The sequence below is a fragment of the Bufo bufo genome, chromosome 7 (genome assembly GCF_905171765.1).
Source record: "Bufo bufo chromosome 7, aBufBuf1.1, whole genome shotgun sequence".
Taxonomy (NCBI): Eukaryota; Metazoa; Chordata; class Amphibia; order Anura; family Bufonidae; genus Bufo; species Bufo bufo.
The window spans coordinates 153,221,954-153,238,138 of NC_053395.1; the positions used below are offsets into that span (position 1 = coordinate 153,221,954).

The following is a 16,185-nucleotide window of genomic DNA, read 5'->3' on the forward strand; positions in this document are numbered from 1 at the left end:
TCCGTTAGGATGCAGTTGTGTGAAACCAAAACAGAAAAAATATTGATCTGTCACTAAACACATTGAAAGTAAATGAGTGACAGATCAGTTTATTTTATTTTTTGACTGGACACAAAACTGCAACTTGCAGACACTAAACTGTGTAAAGTAATTAACATGAAAGAAGACAGTATACTGCTACAGAGGGATCTGGATTGATTGGAGGCTTGGGCAGAGAAGTGGCAGATGAGGTTTAACACTGACAATTGTAAGGTTATGCACATGGGAAGGAATAATGCAAATCACCCGTGCATACTAAATGGTAAAACACTGGGTAACACTGACATGGAAAAGGACCTAGGAATTTTAATAAACAGCAAACTAAGCAGTAAAAACCAGTGTCAGGCAGCTGCTGCCAAGGCCAATAAGATAATGGGTTGCATCAAAAGGGGCATAGATGCCCATGATGAGAACATAGTTCTACCACTTTACAAATCACTAGTCAGACCACACATGGAGTACTGTGTACAGTTCTGGGCTCCAGTGAACAAGGCAGACATAGTAGAGCTGGAGAAAGTTCAGAGGAGGGCAACTAAAGTAATAGCTGGAATGGGTTGACTACAGGGGAGATTTGCTTCATCCGAAGTCAATTTGCATAAAACTTTGTTAGACCCCTTTCACACGGGAGAGTTTTCTGCGCGGGTGCAATTTGTGAGGTGAGCGCATTGCACCCGCACTGAATCCGGACCCATTCATTTATATGGGGCTGTGCACTTGTGCGTTGTGTGAAAATCACAGCATGCTCTACTGTATATTGTGCGTTTTTCACGCAACGCAGGCACCATAGAAGTGAATGGGGCTGCGTGGAAATCGCAAGCATCCGCAAGCAAGTGCAGATGCGGTGCGATTTTCACGCATGGTTGCTAGGTGACGATCGGGATGGGGATCCGATCTTTATTATTTTTCCTTATAACATGGTTATAAGGGAAAATAATAGCATTCTTAATACAGAATGCAAAATAAATTAGGGCTGGAGGGGTTAAAAAAATATATAAATTAAACTCACCTCATCCACTTGTTCGCGCAACCTGGCTTGTCTTCTTTCTTCTTCTTTGAGGACCTGGGAGAAAAGGATGATGGTGATGGATCATGTGATGGACCATGAGATGAGTGCAGGGATGTCACCAAAGGTCCTTTTCTCCCAAGTCCTCAAAGAAGAAGAAAGAAGACAAGCCGGGCTGCGCGAACAAGTGGATGAGGTGAGTTTAATTTTATTAATTTTTTTAACCCCTCCATCCCTAATTTACTTTGAATTCTGTATTAAGAATGCTATTCTTTTCCCTTATAATGTTATAAGGGAAAATAATAAAATGTACACAACACCGATCCCAAACCCGAACTTCTGTGAAGAAGTCTGGGTTCGGGTCTGGGTACCAAACATGCCGATTTTTCTCAAACGCGTGCAAAACGCATTAAAACGCTTTGCACTCGCGTGGAAAAATCGTGCATTTCCCCGCAATGCACACGCATCCTATCCGGCCCTCACACGCGATGCCCGTGTGAAAGAGGCCTTAGAATAGTGCTCCGTACAGTATTAGATTGTATTGGTTCAGAGGAGCCAAAGTTATTACTTCTCAAAATCTTGCGTGACTTCGGGTAATAAATTCGTATATCAATTTCCACTGTAAAAAACATTTGTACTGAACTCGGGTCCGGTTCCAAGGTACCACCTGGAACCGAACCAGAGTTCGGTACAAAGGTTTTTTACAGTAGAAATTTATTTATGAAGTTATGACCCAAAGTCTTGCGAGATTTCGCGAAATAATAACTTCGGCTCATCTGAACCAATACAATCTAATACTGTACGGATCACTCGCTCTGTACAGTATTCTAACAAAGTTTGATGCGACTCAACTTCGGATGAAGAATCTGAAGTTGATTCGCTCATCCCTAGCTACTACCTCACAGGGGTTTTTTGCCTTCCTCTGGATCAAATTTGCAGGATAACAGGCTGAAATAGATGGACAGCCTTAAAAACTAAGTTAATATGTTACTTTTACTTCATGTTCATGAGTTGTCATTTCAAACTTTGTGATAAATCAGTTCAAGTCCACAACTTGGCTTTTATCTTTCAGCCAGGCAGACTTCCAACTTAAAGGGAACCTGTCACCGGGAAAACACATATTAAACCAACCACAGTACCTTAAAGTATCCCCCAGTGTGTTGCTAATCATGATTTTCTTTCCTCATTCTGTCTCCTCATATTTGTTAAAATCACAGTTTTAATGTCTGTTGGCGCCTTCTTCAAGTCAGGCTTGAAGTCAAGGGGGCAGCGGCCTTGCTTCAAGGCACGATAAGCCCGCCCCTTACCCCTCCTCTTTACATTGAGAAGGACATCTTGCCGTGATGCTGGGACTGCACTCTTCTCGCGCATGTGCCGTGCGCTGCCTGTTCTGGCGCGATCCTGGCTTCGGCTCCCTCACTCACCGCCTTCATTTTGCAGACTGTGCATCCGCTGTTCAGTTCCATCGTGCTCGCGCCCGGCCGTCGCTTCTCGTCTTTAGCATGAGCGTGATCACTAGCTTCAGTCGCTGGAGAACGCAAGCCAGTGATCACGCTCACGCTAAAGACAAGACGGCCGGGCATGAGCACGATGGAACTGAACGGCGCATGCGCAGTCTGCAAAATGAAGGCGGTGAGTGAGGGAGTCGGGATCGAGTTGTAACAGGCAGCGCACGGCGCATGCACGAGAAGAGTGCAGTCCCAGCATCACGGCAAGATGTCCATCACAATGTAGAGAGGAAGGGTAAGGGGCGGGCTTATCGTGCCTTGAAGTAAGGAGGCCGCTGCCCCCTTGACTTCAAGCCTGACTTGGAGAAGGCGCCAACAGACATTTTAGATTTTAACAAATATGAGGAGACAGAATGAGGAAAGAAAATCATGATTAGCAACACAACAAAATGTGTTTTCCAGGTGACAGGTTCCCTTTAAAGAGTAATTTCAGAACTTTTGATGTGTGGAAGTGTGGTGGTAAGACTCCCTCAAATAGCTTTACCATAAGGCCAGAAGCAATCATATGAGTGCTCTGACCCCTTGGTACTATGATGGACTCATAGATTTCAGTCTACCCGAGGAAAGCCGAGCAAAGCCAATCACTGTCAAGCATTTCTGTCCTTGTTTCAGCTGTCAGTGGAAGCAATTTCTCTTTAAAAATACAAATTACACATTGCTTTACATACAATACAGCCACTTCTGTCCATATTCCCAGAAAATAATGCAAATATGTTCTTCTGTAAATATATCTCTATGATGTCATTGAGTACCTGACTTCTATACATTATGAACTGCTCTGCCTAGAGGTCTAGTGCTCATTGCTTGTGCTTATTGGTACCACTTACCACCAATCTCATGAGCTTCAATTTCCTTCTGGCCAATAAAGTACCATATACAGGCCATCCAATGAGCAAGCAATGCAAACATAGACATAAGAAGTGTCAATACAACTGCACTGTACTGGGAGTAACGATCCAACTTCTGCAGCAAGCGAAGAAGTCGGAGTAGACGCACTGTCTTCAGGAGATGAACTCCAAAATACTAAAATACAAAAATAAATGAAATTATATAAATGTATGAAATGTATGAAATAGCTATTTACAACCTATACATATTATACTGTCATACCAATTATTAGAGATCAATTAGAAGAAAATCTGTTTTATAAATATTTAGGTAAAATTGGACATTTTGTCTTTGGAGAATGAAATATAGACTATTCAATCTGCTTAGTGAATAGAAATTGAAGTATTCGAGCAGAATATGAAACAACGGTCTACTGTTTTTCAAGAAACAGCACAACTTTTCCCAAAGACTATCTCTAGTATTGAACCTCATGCCCTTTTAGATGAAGTGGCTGAGCTCAGGTTTGGGTAGGTCCACCAGAGTAACAGAGGATCCTCCAGTAAGCCCAGACTCTGATACCATAGTACCAAATGTCCATAAGAAAAAAACACACATTTGGCTGCCTTTGGAGTCAACCAGTTGCCACTAGGGTCTATTTCTTTGATTCAAAACCTATTAGACTTTATTAATGATATAAGGGCTGGGCCTCGAGAGCAGTTTTCTCTGGTGGACCCAAGGAACCCCAGTCCAACACTAGCTGAGTTACATCCCAGAAGTAGCCTGAGGACAAGAGCAGTGCTGTTTCTAGAAAAAATAAAGGAAGACCTTTTTATAATCCTGGACAACCCTTACCATCCCATCAATGGACTGTTGATATGTCATTAGATGGTGAACTAACATTTTTCTCTCTTATTTCAGTAGCTGCCTCATTCTGATAATAAATAGCCTTCTACAAAAGAATAAGGAATCAGTACATTTTGAATGTATTTAATAAAAGTTAGCAAAAATGAACATATCCACTTACCACATTAACACTAAATGCATAGAGCAGGTCAAAGGGAAGGGCAGCAATGAGGTCCACAAAGAACCATGTGGTTGCATAGTGCACACAAATAGAGCGAGGGTCATACACAACCTGACCAGATTTGCTGACATATGTTGTTCGGAAATTTAAAAGAATGTCTGCAAGTAAAAAAAGAACCAGTGTGATGATCTACAGGAGTATATTATTCAATAAATATCATTTTTGCATTCTAATGGCTTCATTTCACATCACTTTTCATGTAGAATCTGATCACACTATCAAACTCAGATCAGGCCTCTGCATTCTACAGGAATAGCTCATTCCTTTTCTATTCTTGTTAAAATCTGAAGCTCTACCTTGCTCTGGAGCACGCATAGGCCAGCACTTTTTCATATAGTGTGCAAGCATGACCACCACTGATGGATTGCAGGATGGTCTGTAACCATGGAAACGAGCAGTGTATAATGTGATAGAAAAATGAATCCAGCCAGCAAAGGAAGCAATATGGACAATCACAATACATTAGTAAGTGCCTTGTATTAACTTTGTCTACATGATAAATGCCATTTGCTGAAGTGAGACAACCCCTTTAACCTCTTAAGGACATAGGGCGTACAGGTACGCCCTTGTGCCCTGGTACTTAAGGACACAGGGCGTACATGTACGCCCTGTGTATTTTCGTTCACCGCCGGGCGGCGGGCGGTGATCGGAACCCCGTGCCTGCTCAAATCATTGAGCAGGCACTTGGGGCAAATGCGCCGGGGGGTCCGGTGACCCCCCCATGTATGCGATCGCAGAAAACCGCAGGTCAATTCAGACCTGCGGTTTTCTGCGTTTCCGGGTTGTTCGGGTCTCTGAAGACCCGATAACCCGGAACAGGATGGTGATGGTGGTGTGATTTCACCCCACCAATCACCATCCAGCGATCCTGAGTGGTGATGGTGACATCACCACTTAGGATCGCTTTCCGATTGGTCTGTGGGCGGTCCGGCGCCAAATTCAAAAGAGGCAGGCGCTCCTCTCCTCCTCCTTTTGTGTTCCGGAGCCGGAGGAGAGAGGAGCTGCCTGCACGTGTGCCCACCATCGTTGCCAGCACCCCCAGGACCCGATCTGTGCCCCCAGGACCCGATCTGTGCCCCAGCACCCCCCATCAGGTACATAGGGACAGCATAGGGAAAGTTTGTTTTAGGCAGGGAAAAAAAAGGGAAAGTTAGTTTCTGAACTTTTCTTACTTTGATTGCATCACCCTAAGTTAGGGTGTCTGGGGTCCACAGCACAGCTGTGTGACCCTAGACCCCCCCAGGGGTGCTGCCACTTGGCCCCCCCCCCACCCCCTCCCCCCCCCACCTTTTTTGGGGTGCATTTTTTTTTTTTTTTTTTGTACGCTGATTGTGGCCGGCACTTAGTGTCCGGCCACTGTTAGCGCATCGCACACCCCACCGCTGATCAACTTCGGACAGTTGATCAGCGGTTTTGATTTTTTTCCCCCACATTTTTTGCCCTTTTTTTAGTTAGTTTATTTTATTTTTTTTCTGTTAGTTTTAGGGTGAGTTCGTGAACACCCGTGCCCCCACACACACGCACACAAAATAAAGAGTTACACACACGCACATATACACGCAGACACACACTCCCCTATGGCCCGCCGGACGTTCTCGGCCGAGGAGGCATACGCCCAGCTTGCCTCCGACTCCGAGAGTCCCAGTGAGGATGAGGATGACCCCACATTCCTGTTGTCATCCGCATCCTCCTCATCATCTAGCGATGATGATGAGCCCCCAAGGCGGCGGAGACGCCGCCAGGCGGAGCAAGGGGACCGCCATGTTAGGGACCCTGTGGCCCACACTAGTACGAGCAGCTCTGGGGCTCGTACTGGTTTCCCGGCCCACCAGTTAAATCCACCGGAGCCCCCTTCCGGTGAACTTGTCTGGTGTAGCCCAGAGCGATACGAGCCCGTGATTCCTGATTTTGTAGGCCAATCAGGAATCCAGATTTCCACAGTGGGCTACACTGAATATGACTTTTTTTGTCATTTTTTCAGTGACCCACTGGTAAATCTGATGGTGGAGCAGACGAATCTGTACGCCCAACAGTTCGTCGCTCAACACCCGGGCTCCTTTTTGGCCAGGCCCGGTGGCTGGACGCCGGTCAGTGCAGCCGAAATGAGGATATTTTGGGGCCTCGTGCTGCATATGGGCCTGGTCAAAAAACCCAGTGTCAGGCTGTACTGGAGTGGGGACGTCCTATACCAGGCCCCACTTTACAGTACAGCCATGACACGCTCCCGGTTTGAGGCCATCCGGAAATGTCTGCATTATTCCGATAATGCAGCATGTCCCCCCCGAGGTGATCCTGCCCATGACCGTCTGTATAAGATACGGCCGGTCATCGATCACTTTGGGGCCAAATTCATGGAGGCCTATGTACCTGGAAGGGAGGTCGCGGTTGATGAGTCTCTCATTGCGTTCAAGGGGAGACTCATTTTCCGCCAGTATGTGCCCTCCAAGCGGGCGAGGTATGGCGTGAAGCTATACAAAATTTGTGAGAGTACCTCAGGGTACACTTACAAATTTCGTGTGTACGAGGGGCGAGATTCCCGGATTCAACCCCCAGAATGTCCCCCCACTCTGGGTGTTACCGGGAAACTTGTGTGGGACCTTATGTACCCACTGCTGGATAAGGGTTACCACCTTTACGTGGATAACTTTTATACCAGTATCCCCTTGTTCCAGTCCCTTGCCGCCAGATCCACGTCCGCTTGTGGGACCGTGCGGAAAAATCAACGCGGCCTCCCTGCCCACCCCCTCCAGGTACCTATCCCCAGGGGTGAGACCCGTGCCCTTACCACTGGAAACCTGTTGCTGGTCAGGTATAAGGACAAGAGGGATGTCCTTATGCTGTCCACAATTCATGGTAACGGCATCACCCCTGTCCCTGTGCGAGGTACCGCGGCAACGGTCCTCAAGCCCGATTGTATCGTCGCCTACAATCGGTATATGGGAGGAGTTGATCTCTCGGATCAAGTCCTCAAGCCATATAATGCCATGCGCAAAACCCGGGCATGGTACAAAAAAGTTGCGGTCTACTTGGTGCAGGTTGCCATGTACAACTCTTTTGTACTATCCCGAAGCGCTGGCAGCACAGGGACATTCCTCCAGTTCTATGAGGCAGTCCTCAAGGCCCTGATCTTTTCGGACCGGGAAAGAGCAGGCCGGAGTACCTCGGGAACTGTAGGTGCCCGGATCGTCCCTGGCCAACACTTTCCAGGTGTGGTCCCCCATACTGGAAAGAAGGGACGAACCCAAAAAAAGTGCAGAGTGTGTCGCAGGAGGGGGATACGAAAGGACACGACTACTCAGTGCGACACGTGCCCCGATCATCCGGGCCTCTGCATTGACGGTTGCTTCAGGGAGTATCACACTTCCATGGAGTACTAAATTTATATCCCAATTTAGCACTGACATCGGATAAAAAAAAAATGGTTCTCAGACCTGAGACACCCAAAAAAACTAAAATAATTTATTAAAAGTAGACATGTTAGGTATCGCCGCGTCGGTAATAATCTCCTCTATAAAACTACCCCATGACCAACCCCCCCAGATTAACACGGTCAAGAAAAAAAAAAAAAAAAAGGTGCAAAAAAAGTTTTTTTTTGTCACCTTACATAATAAAAAGTTTAATAGCAAGCGATCAAAAAGTCATATAGCCCCCAAAATAGTGCCAATAAAACCGTCCGCTCCTCCCGCAAAAAATGAGCCCCCACATGAGATAATTGGATAAAAAAAATAAAAATAAAATGACCCTTAGACTTTAGAGATACCCAAAAAAAAGATTTGTATCAAAAAAGATAATATAGTCAAAAACCTAAATAATTGTAAAAACTTATTAGGTATTGCCGCGTCCGTAAGAATCTCCTCTATAAAAATATCCCATGACCTAACCCCCCAGATTAACACGGTTAAAAAAAAAAAAAAAACGGTGCCAAAACCGCTATTTTTGGCACTTTTCCATTTCAATCCGTTTTTTCCGGTAACAAAACAAGGGTTAACAACCAAACAAAACTTAATATTTATTACCCTGATACTGCAGTTTACAGAAACACCACATTTGTGGTCGTAAACTGCTGTATCAGTAAAAGGGAGGCCGCAAAAGGAAAGGACCGACATGGTTTCTGGAAGGCCGATTTTGATGGCCTTTTTTATTGACACCATGTCCCTTTTGAAGCCCCCCTGATGCACTCTAGAGTAAAAACTCCCCAAAACTGACCCCATCTAAGAAACTACACCCCTCAAGGTATTCAAAACTGATTATACAAACTTTATTAACCCTTTAGGTGTTCCTCAACAGTTAATGGCAAATGGAGATGAAATTTCAGAATTAAAATTTTTGGTAACCTTGCCTCACAAAAATGTAATATAGAGCAACCAAAAATCATATTTACCCTAAAAATAGTCCCCAAAAAAATGCCACCTTATCCCGTAGTTTCCAAAATGGGGTCACTTTTAGGGAGTTTCTACTCCAGGGGTGCATCAGAGGGGTTGAAACAGGACACAGTGTAAATAAACCGGTCCATAAAAATCAGCCCTCCAAAAACCAAACGGCGCACCTTTCACTCTACGCCCCGCTGTGTGGCCGTACATTAGTTTACGGCCACATATTGGGTGTTTCTGTAAACGGCAGAGTCAGGGCAATAAAGATACAGTCTTGTTTGGCTGTTAACCCTTGCTTTGTTAGTGGAAAAAATGGGTTAAAATGGAAAATAAGGCAAAAAAATGAAATTTTAAAATTTCATCCCCATTTGCCAATAACTCTTGTGCAACACCTAAAGGGTTAACGACGTATGTAAAATCAGTTTTGAATACCTTGAGGGGTGTAGTTTCTTAGATGGGGTCACTTTTAGGGAGTTTCTACTCTAGGGGTGCATCAGGGGGGCTTCAAATGGGACATGGTGTAAATAAACCAGTCCATAAAAATCAGCCCTCCAAAAAACAAACGGCGCACCTTTCACTCTACGCCCCGCTGTGTGGCCGTACAGTAGTTTACGGCCACATATTTGGTGTTTCTGTAAACGGCAGAGTCAGGGCAATAAAGATACAGTCTTGTTTGGCTGTTAACCCTTGCTTTGTTAGTGGAAAAAATGGGTTAAAATGGAAAATAAGGCAAAAAAATGAAATTTTCAAATTTCATCCCCATTTGCCAATAACTCTTGTGCAACACCTAAAGGGTTAACGACGTATGTAAAATCAGTTTTGAATACCTTGAGGGGTGTAGTTTCTTAGATGGGGTCACTTTTAGGGAGTTTCTACTCTAGGGGTGCATCAGGGGGGCTTCAAATGGGACATGGTGTAAATAAACCAGTCCATAAAAATCAGCCCTCCAAAAACCAAACGGCGCACCTTTCACTCTACGCCCCGCTGTGTGGCCGTACAGTAGTTTACAGCCACATATTTGGTGTTTCTGTAAACGGCAGAGTCAGGGCAATAAAGATACAGTCTTGTTTGGCTGTTAACCCTTGCTTTGTTAGTGGAAAAAATGGGTTAAAATGGAAAATTAGACAAAAAAATGAAATTCTCAAATTTCATCCCCATTTGCCAATAACTCTTGTGCAACACCTAAAGAGTTAACGACGTATGTAAAATCAGTTTTGAATACCTTGAGGGGTGTAGTTTCTTAGATGGGGTCACTTTTAGGGAGTTTCTACTCTAGGGGTGCATCAGGGGGCTTCAAATGGGACATGGTGTAAATAAACCAGTCCATAAAAATCAGCCCTCCAAAAACCAAACGGCGCACCTTTCCCTCTACGCCCCGCTGTGTGGCCGTACAGTAGTTTACGGCCACATATTGGGTGTTTCTGTAAACGGCAGAGTCAGGGCAATAAAGATACAGTCTTGTTTGGCTGTTAACCCTTGCTTTGTTAGTGGAAAAAATGGGTTAAAATGGAAAATTAGACAAAAAAATGAAATTCTCAAATTTCATCCCCATTTGCCAATAACTCTTGTGCAACACCTAAAGGGTTAACGACGTATGTAAAATCAGTTTTGAATACCTTGAGGGGTGTAGTTTCTTAGATGGGGTCACTTTTAGGGAGTTTCTACTCTAGGGGTGCATCAGGGGGCTTCAAATGGGACATGGTGTAAATAAACCAGTCCATAAAAATCAGCCCTCCAAAAACCAAACGGCGCACCTTTCCCTCTACGCCCCGCTGTGTGGCCGTACAGTAGTTTACGGCCACATATTGGGTGTTTCTGTAAACGGCAGAGTCAGGGCAATAAAGATACAGTCTTGTTTGGCTGTTAACCCTTGCTTTGTTAGTGGAAAAAATGGGTTAAAATGGAAAATTAGACAAAAAAATTAAATTCTCAAATTTCATCCCCATTTGCCAATAACTCTTGTGCAACACCTAAAGGGTTAACGACGTATGTAAAATCAGTTTTGAATACCTTGAGGGGTGTAGTTTCTTAGATGGGGTGATTTTTGGGTGGTTTCTATTATGTAAGCCTCGCAAAGTGACTTCAGACCTGAACTGGTCCCTAAAAATTTAGTTTTTGTAAATTTCTGAAAAATTTCAAGATTTGCTTCTAAACTTCTAAGCCTTATAACATCCCCAAAAAATAAAATATCATTCCCAAAACAATTCTAACATGAAGTAGACATATGGGGAATGTAAAGTCATCAGAATTTTTGGGGGTATTACTATGTATTACAGAAGTAGAGAAACTGAAACTTTGAAATTTGCTAAATTTTTCCAAATTTTTGTTAAATTAGGTATTTTTTGGTGCAAAAAAAAATAATTTTTTGACTTCATTTTACCACTGTCATGAAGTACAATATGTGACGAAAAAACAATCTCAGAACGGCCTGGATAAGTCAAAGTGTTTTAAAGTTATCAGCACTTAAAGGGACTCTGGTCAGATTTGCAAAAAATGGCCTGGTCCTAAGGTGTAAAAAGGCTGTGTCCTTAAGGGGTTAAGGGCTTTTCCTGGTTCACAATATTGATGACCTATCCTTAGGATCAACCATCAATATGAGATCGGTGGAGGTCTGACTCTTTGGACCCCTGAAGATCAGCATCGTGCTGTGGCCTCTTCATTGTTCACACACTGTATGCCGTCTGCTTAGTTTGAGCTGTGCAGAGTATTGCAGCTTTGTCCTATTCATGCCACAACCCCTTCAAACAGCTTATTGGTGGTGGTCCCATGAGTTTAATGCCTTAGGGTCAATAGGAATTGCTAGCAAATGTTACTAGGTAGGGGCATAACATGAATTTGACTCCTAATGTAATATTTGTAACAGGAAACCAAATCACATGTAATTTCTGCTTTCTCTTATCGAACTGAAGGTCTTTTAGGACCCTTATAGGGGTTGTCCAGGTTCAGAGCTGAACCCGGATATATCCATTTTTTCACTCAGACAGCCCCTCTAACATGGGAGCATTTTTAATGCTTTGATGCTCTGGGCAAAGGCTATTTTTGGATATCCGGTGATGTCCCGGGCTCTCCAGTGATATAACCGGTACTAATGGGCGGGCTTTAGTGCTGCCATAGCTTGATGGCGCTAAAGCCCGCCCATCAGTGCCGTGACATCACCGACAACACTGCTAGGTGGAAGCCTCTGTGCCTAGCAGTGTTAAAAATATAAACAAAAAGCCCTTGCCCTGCGCGATACAGTGCAGGGCAAAGGAGAGCATCGGAGCATGAAATGTTCAGATTCTCATATCACATGGGCTGCCTGGGTGAAAACAGGGATATGTCTGGGTCCAGCTCTGAACCCGGACAACCCTTTTAAGCCAAAAACAAAGGAGGCAACTTAACATCTATACCTTTTCAAGTTTTGGCTTCCAAAACTGCATCAGGAAACCTGACCATGTGGCTGTACCCTAAAAAAGAAAAACTCTGATACTATTGCCCTAACAGAACAATATACATAGTATAATAGTACTAGCATACTGATCAATATGTCCCTGTTATATACACCTGAAGACATTTCTAGATGACACTCCCTCAGTTTTCCTCCACAAGCATATCCTTATATTTTTCATACATATGTCATTACATATGTGACACTTTTTGGAACCCAAAGTCAGTTTCTTCCTCCCACTGCTTTCTAAAAATGTAATTCGCCCTAGTAAATAATTAACAAGATGATTGGAAATGAATTCCAGACTCTGTGAAAAATAACTAGAAAATCTTCAATACGTTTGCCTCCCCAGGACACTGGTTCCACAGCTCACAGACACATCATCTTTTGTGAATGAATGTCTACCCGCTCCGCAACCCGGCTCTTAAACTGACAAGCTACAAGGACATCTCAGCAGGGTTCCAGGATGCCTGTGGAACAGATATTTAACACATGATAATGGTGTTTGTTTTTACAAAATAGAGTGAAATGAGCAGGCCTGCACTTCTATCATTAGGAAAGATGCCCAGGAACCGATAAACATCCAAGCAAGCAGTTGGATGTGATATATTAAGACAGTTGTTGGAAGAATATGCAAAACCTGTAGATGTATTTTCAAGGACTGCCAAAAGCGTGGTTTCCAGTATCAGCACCACTTATCATCCTACACAGTAAAAAGAAAGACACCTTGGCGGCAAAGTGTCCCTTCCATTGCAGGGTGAATTTATCGAGAAGAATTACGGTAGATCTTGCACACTCAAACTGGATGTATTTGTAATACAGCATCCACAAAAATCTAAGGGGACCTACAGTACCTTTCTTTGCTTCCAGTTTCATACATGTTGGCATGAAGTCCCAAAGAAAAAAGTTGGATCATGGTCCACTGGACATGGTTGTATTCTCTGCTAGAAACATTGCTTCAAGGGGAGACTATTCCCATAAAAGCCTGCTATGACTTGGCACTATATGCCACCACACAGAGTGTCTACAGTTCTGAGAGCTGCAAAGTGCCAGATTTGCAGTTTACTCAGTTCAGTTTGCTGATTTTGGATGGGTTTCCACGTTCACGTTTTTTATGCAGTTTTTGAACCCAAAGCTAGGAGTGGATTTAAAAGGAGTAGAAGACCCGGGCTTTCCTTCATATGTATCCTCCTTTATAGTTTCTGGCTTTGGCTTCAAAAACTGCATCAAAAAACCTAAATGTGAAAATCCAGTCTACAAGCCATAGTGAAAGATTCACAGACTGAGACAAACTGAGAAAAAAAAACTGTGAGTCGCAAAACTAAATCCCCATAATGGAGTGTTTAAAAGAGAAGGATAACAATTCTTTAGAGACAAATATATGATAGGGATTTTTCTGTTAATAAAGCTTATTTTCTATATTTTCCACTTAATGACAAGTCACAGAGATTTTGAATTTTTTTGTTTTACAGTCATCAGGATTTAGTGACATGAAGCAAAAAAATAATAATAATCTAACAGTCACTATATCATGCTGCTTTCTCACATACTATGGTTTACTTCCTAAACAGTTTACACCAAAAAGTTGCACGTTATGGTGTGTACCAAATTTGCCTCCAAAATTGTGACTTTTCTTGATACTTCAGAACGTGCCTGTGGTCTCCAAGGTTTAGACAGATTTATTGTGGACAGAATTAGCACATATTTTGGAGCAAATTTACCTCTGCTCATGACATGCAGAGTTTTTATTTCCTGACCTTATAGGTAGTCACAGATGTCAAATTCGGAGCGTGCATTTTAATAAGTTTGGTGAGACTCTAACTTCCTTATTTTTTTTGGACTAACTAAAGAAATTTGTATTAAAGGATGGCCGAAGGTCTCACCATTTTCAAGATCTCTGTTTGATCTCTGTTGACAGTGAAAGGAAACATTTTTGTTTATATTTGGAGGCTCTTAATTTAATATTCCTTAAGATGGTGAAACAGTTGCATTCAGGAGGGCACCTGCGGCTGCTGACCAGGTGCATAAGTCCCTGATGCTCCTACATTAATTAATGCTTAGAGCATCAGATCATTATGTACCCAGCCATCGGCCATGAGTATGGCCCCATGGGCATCAGCCCAGTGGGAAATTTCCCTGTAGGGTCTATGGCCAGTCCTCCCCTGGTTTAGCCATGTATCAGTCTAGTCTATTAAGTAGAAACATTAATAACCTAATTTTCTTTCTCCTGCCCAGACCTCCCACTGATAGCCCTTACCTACTGTACTTCAATACATATTAACAATGTTTCTATTCACTGACAGCATCCCAAAGTGTTGAAAAATTGAGAATGAGTAAGTTCTGCTAAATTTATAGAATTGAATATGCAATTTAAAACAGTGACTCATATCAGCAGCCTCCATCCTGCTTGCTATGACCTGTTGTCCATGACATATTTCCATATTTTGCAGATATTGACCAGGCCTAACGTAAGTGCTATAATAAGGTCAAGAGCAGTTTGATCATTTAGCAACATTCAGAGCTAGGGAAGAATACAAATGAAAGTTCGCTTTCTCATACCAAGCATGAAAAGGATCTCAACCAAGATGTCGCTAACACTCGGCGGGCTACGTGATGAATTGTTGTCATCTCGAGTGATGGCGAAGCACACATTGTAAGGAACCGTTACAGCGACATAAAAGGTGGCCAAAAGGATGAGCCAGTCCCAGCCCGCTTTAAAAGTGCCATAGTGCAGTAAAATGAAGCGTGACTTCTGAATGGCAGCAACCTTGTATTCTGGAATTGTGGGCTTGTCGCCAAACACGTTCTATGGATGAGAAAAAAAGAAAAGGTCATATGTTTAAAAGTTTCTTTAAAAAAATGAAATAAAAAAATAAGCTGTTCAAATAACTGGGTAGAAAATGCATCGTCATATATCTCAAAATGCATTTTCTCAAACACAGCAAAACCACCATTAGACATGAACTATGAGACACAAATGGGAATAAGTCTACAGTCTGTCATGGCCAACCTTGAAATTAAAGGGTTTCGGTCATCAGAAAAATCGTTATGTAGCTGGCTGACATTAGTGATGTGCTAATGTCAGCAGTACATAACTGTATAATGACTTATATCTCCCAGCCTGCCGCCGTTCGCACTAATAATGACTTTTATAATATGCTAATGAGCCTCTAGCCGCCAGTGGGGCGTTGCTGCAGCACCTAGAGGCTCCGTCCTCTCACCGTTTGGCACGCCGTTGTAAAGGTGATTGACATCCTCGGCCGTCCATTTTAGTATTAGGCGCAGGCGCAGTGAGTCAAGGACGGCAGCAGGCGAGCGTCCTTCACTCACTGCGCCTAATACTAAAATGGACGGCACAGGGCACGGAGGAGACGAGGATGTCAATACCTTTACAAGGGCGTGCCAAACGGTGAGAGGACGGAGCCTCTAGGTGCTGCACCAACGCCCCACTAGCACCTAGAGGCTCATTAGCATATTATAAAAGTCATTATTTAGCGCGAACGGCGGCAGGCAGGGAGATATAAGTCATACAGTTATGCTGAGATTAGCACATCACTAATGTCAGCCAGCTACATACCGATTTTTCTGATGACAGAAACCCTTTAAGTCTTGATCATCGCTGACCCATTACTAAATTAAACAGTTTACATTTCTAAGTTCCATAGACAGATCCTTGCAGAAAGGTTTAAAGAAAGATTCCTAACTTTCAATACATTTCTGAGACACATTATTCCGTTTTAATTCATTGCTTCTGATGGTAAAAATATTAAACAACTGCATTAGGTAATCAGACAGAAGAAGATAGTTAATAAACTCTGCAGAAGTCATTTGTACATTCCATAGTCATCACATAATGAGATGCAGATAGGTAATAAATTCCATAAAGGTAACTTGTAAATGTCTATTCCAATCACAGCAACGTTTTA

At 43.2% G+C, this 16,185-nt stretch overlaps 1 protein-coding gene across 1 annotated transcript in view; it reads right to left on the bottom strand.

Moving 5' to 3' along the window:
* The window catches only part of LOC121008056 (potassium voltage-gated channel subfamily H member 8-like), a 777,955-nt gene that overhangs the window by 140,029 nt on the left and 621,741 nt on the right, over positions 1 to 16,185 (bottom strand). The window contains exons 5-7 of the mRNA XM_040440333.1: positions 14,819 to 15,065; positions 4,403 to 4,560; positions 3,381 to 3,573 (exon numbers count right to left, since the gene is read on the bottom strand). Of these exons, the coding sequence (XP_040296267.1) occupies positions 3,381 to 3,573; positions 4,403 to 4,560; positions 14,819 to 15,065 (598 nt within the window). The remainder of the gene's footprint in view (positions 1 to 3,380; positions 3,574 to 4,402; positions 4,561 to 14,818; positions 15,066 to 16,185) is intronic.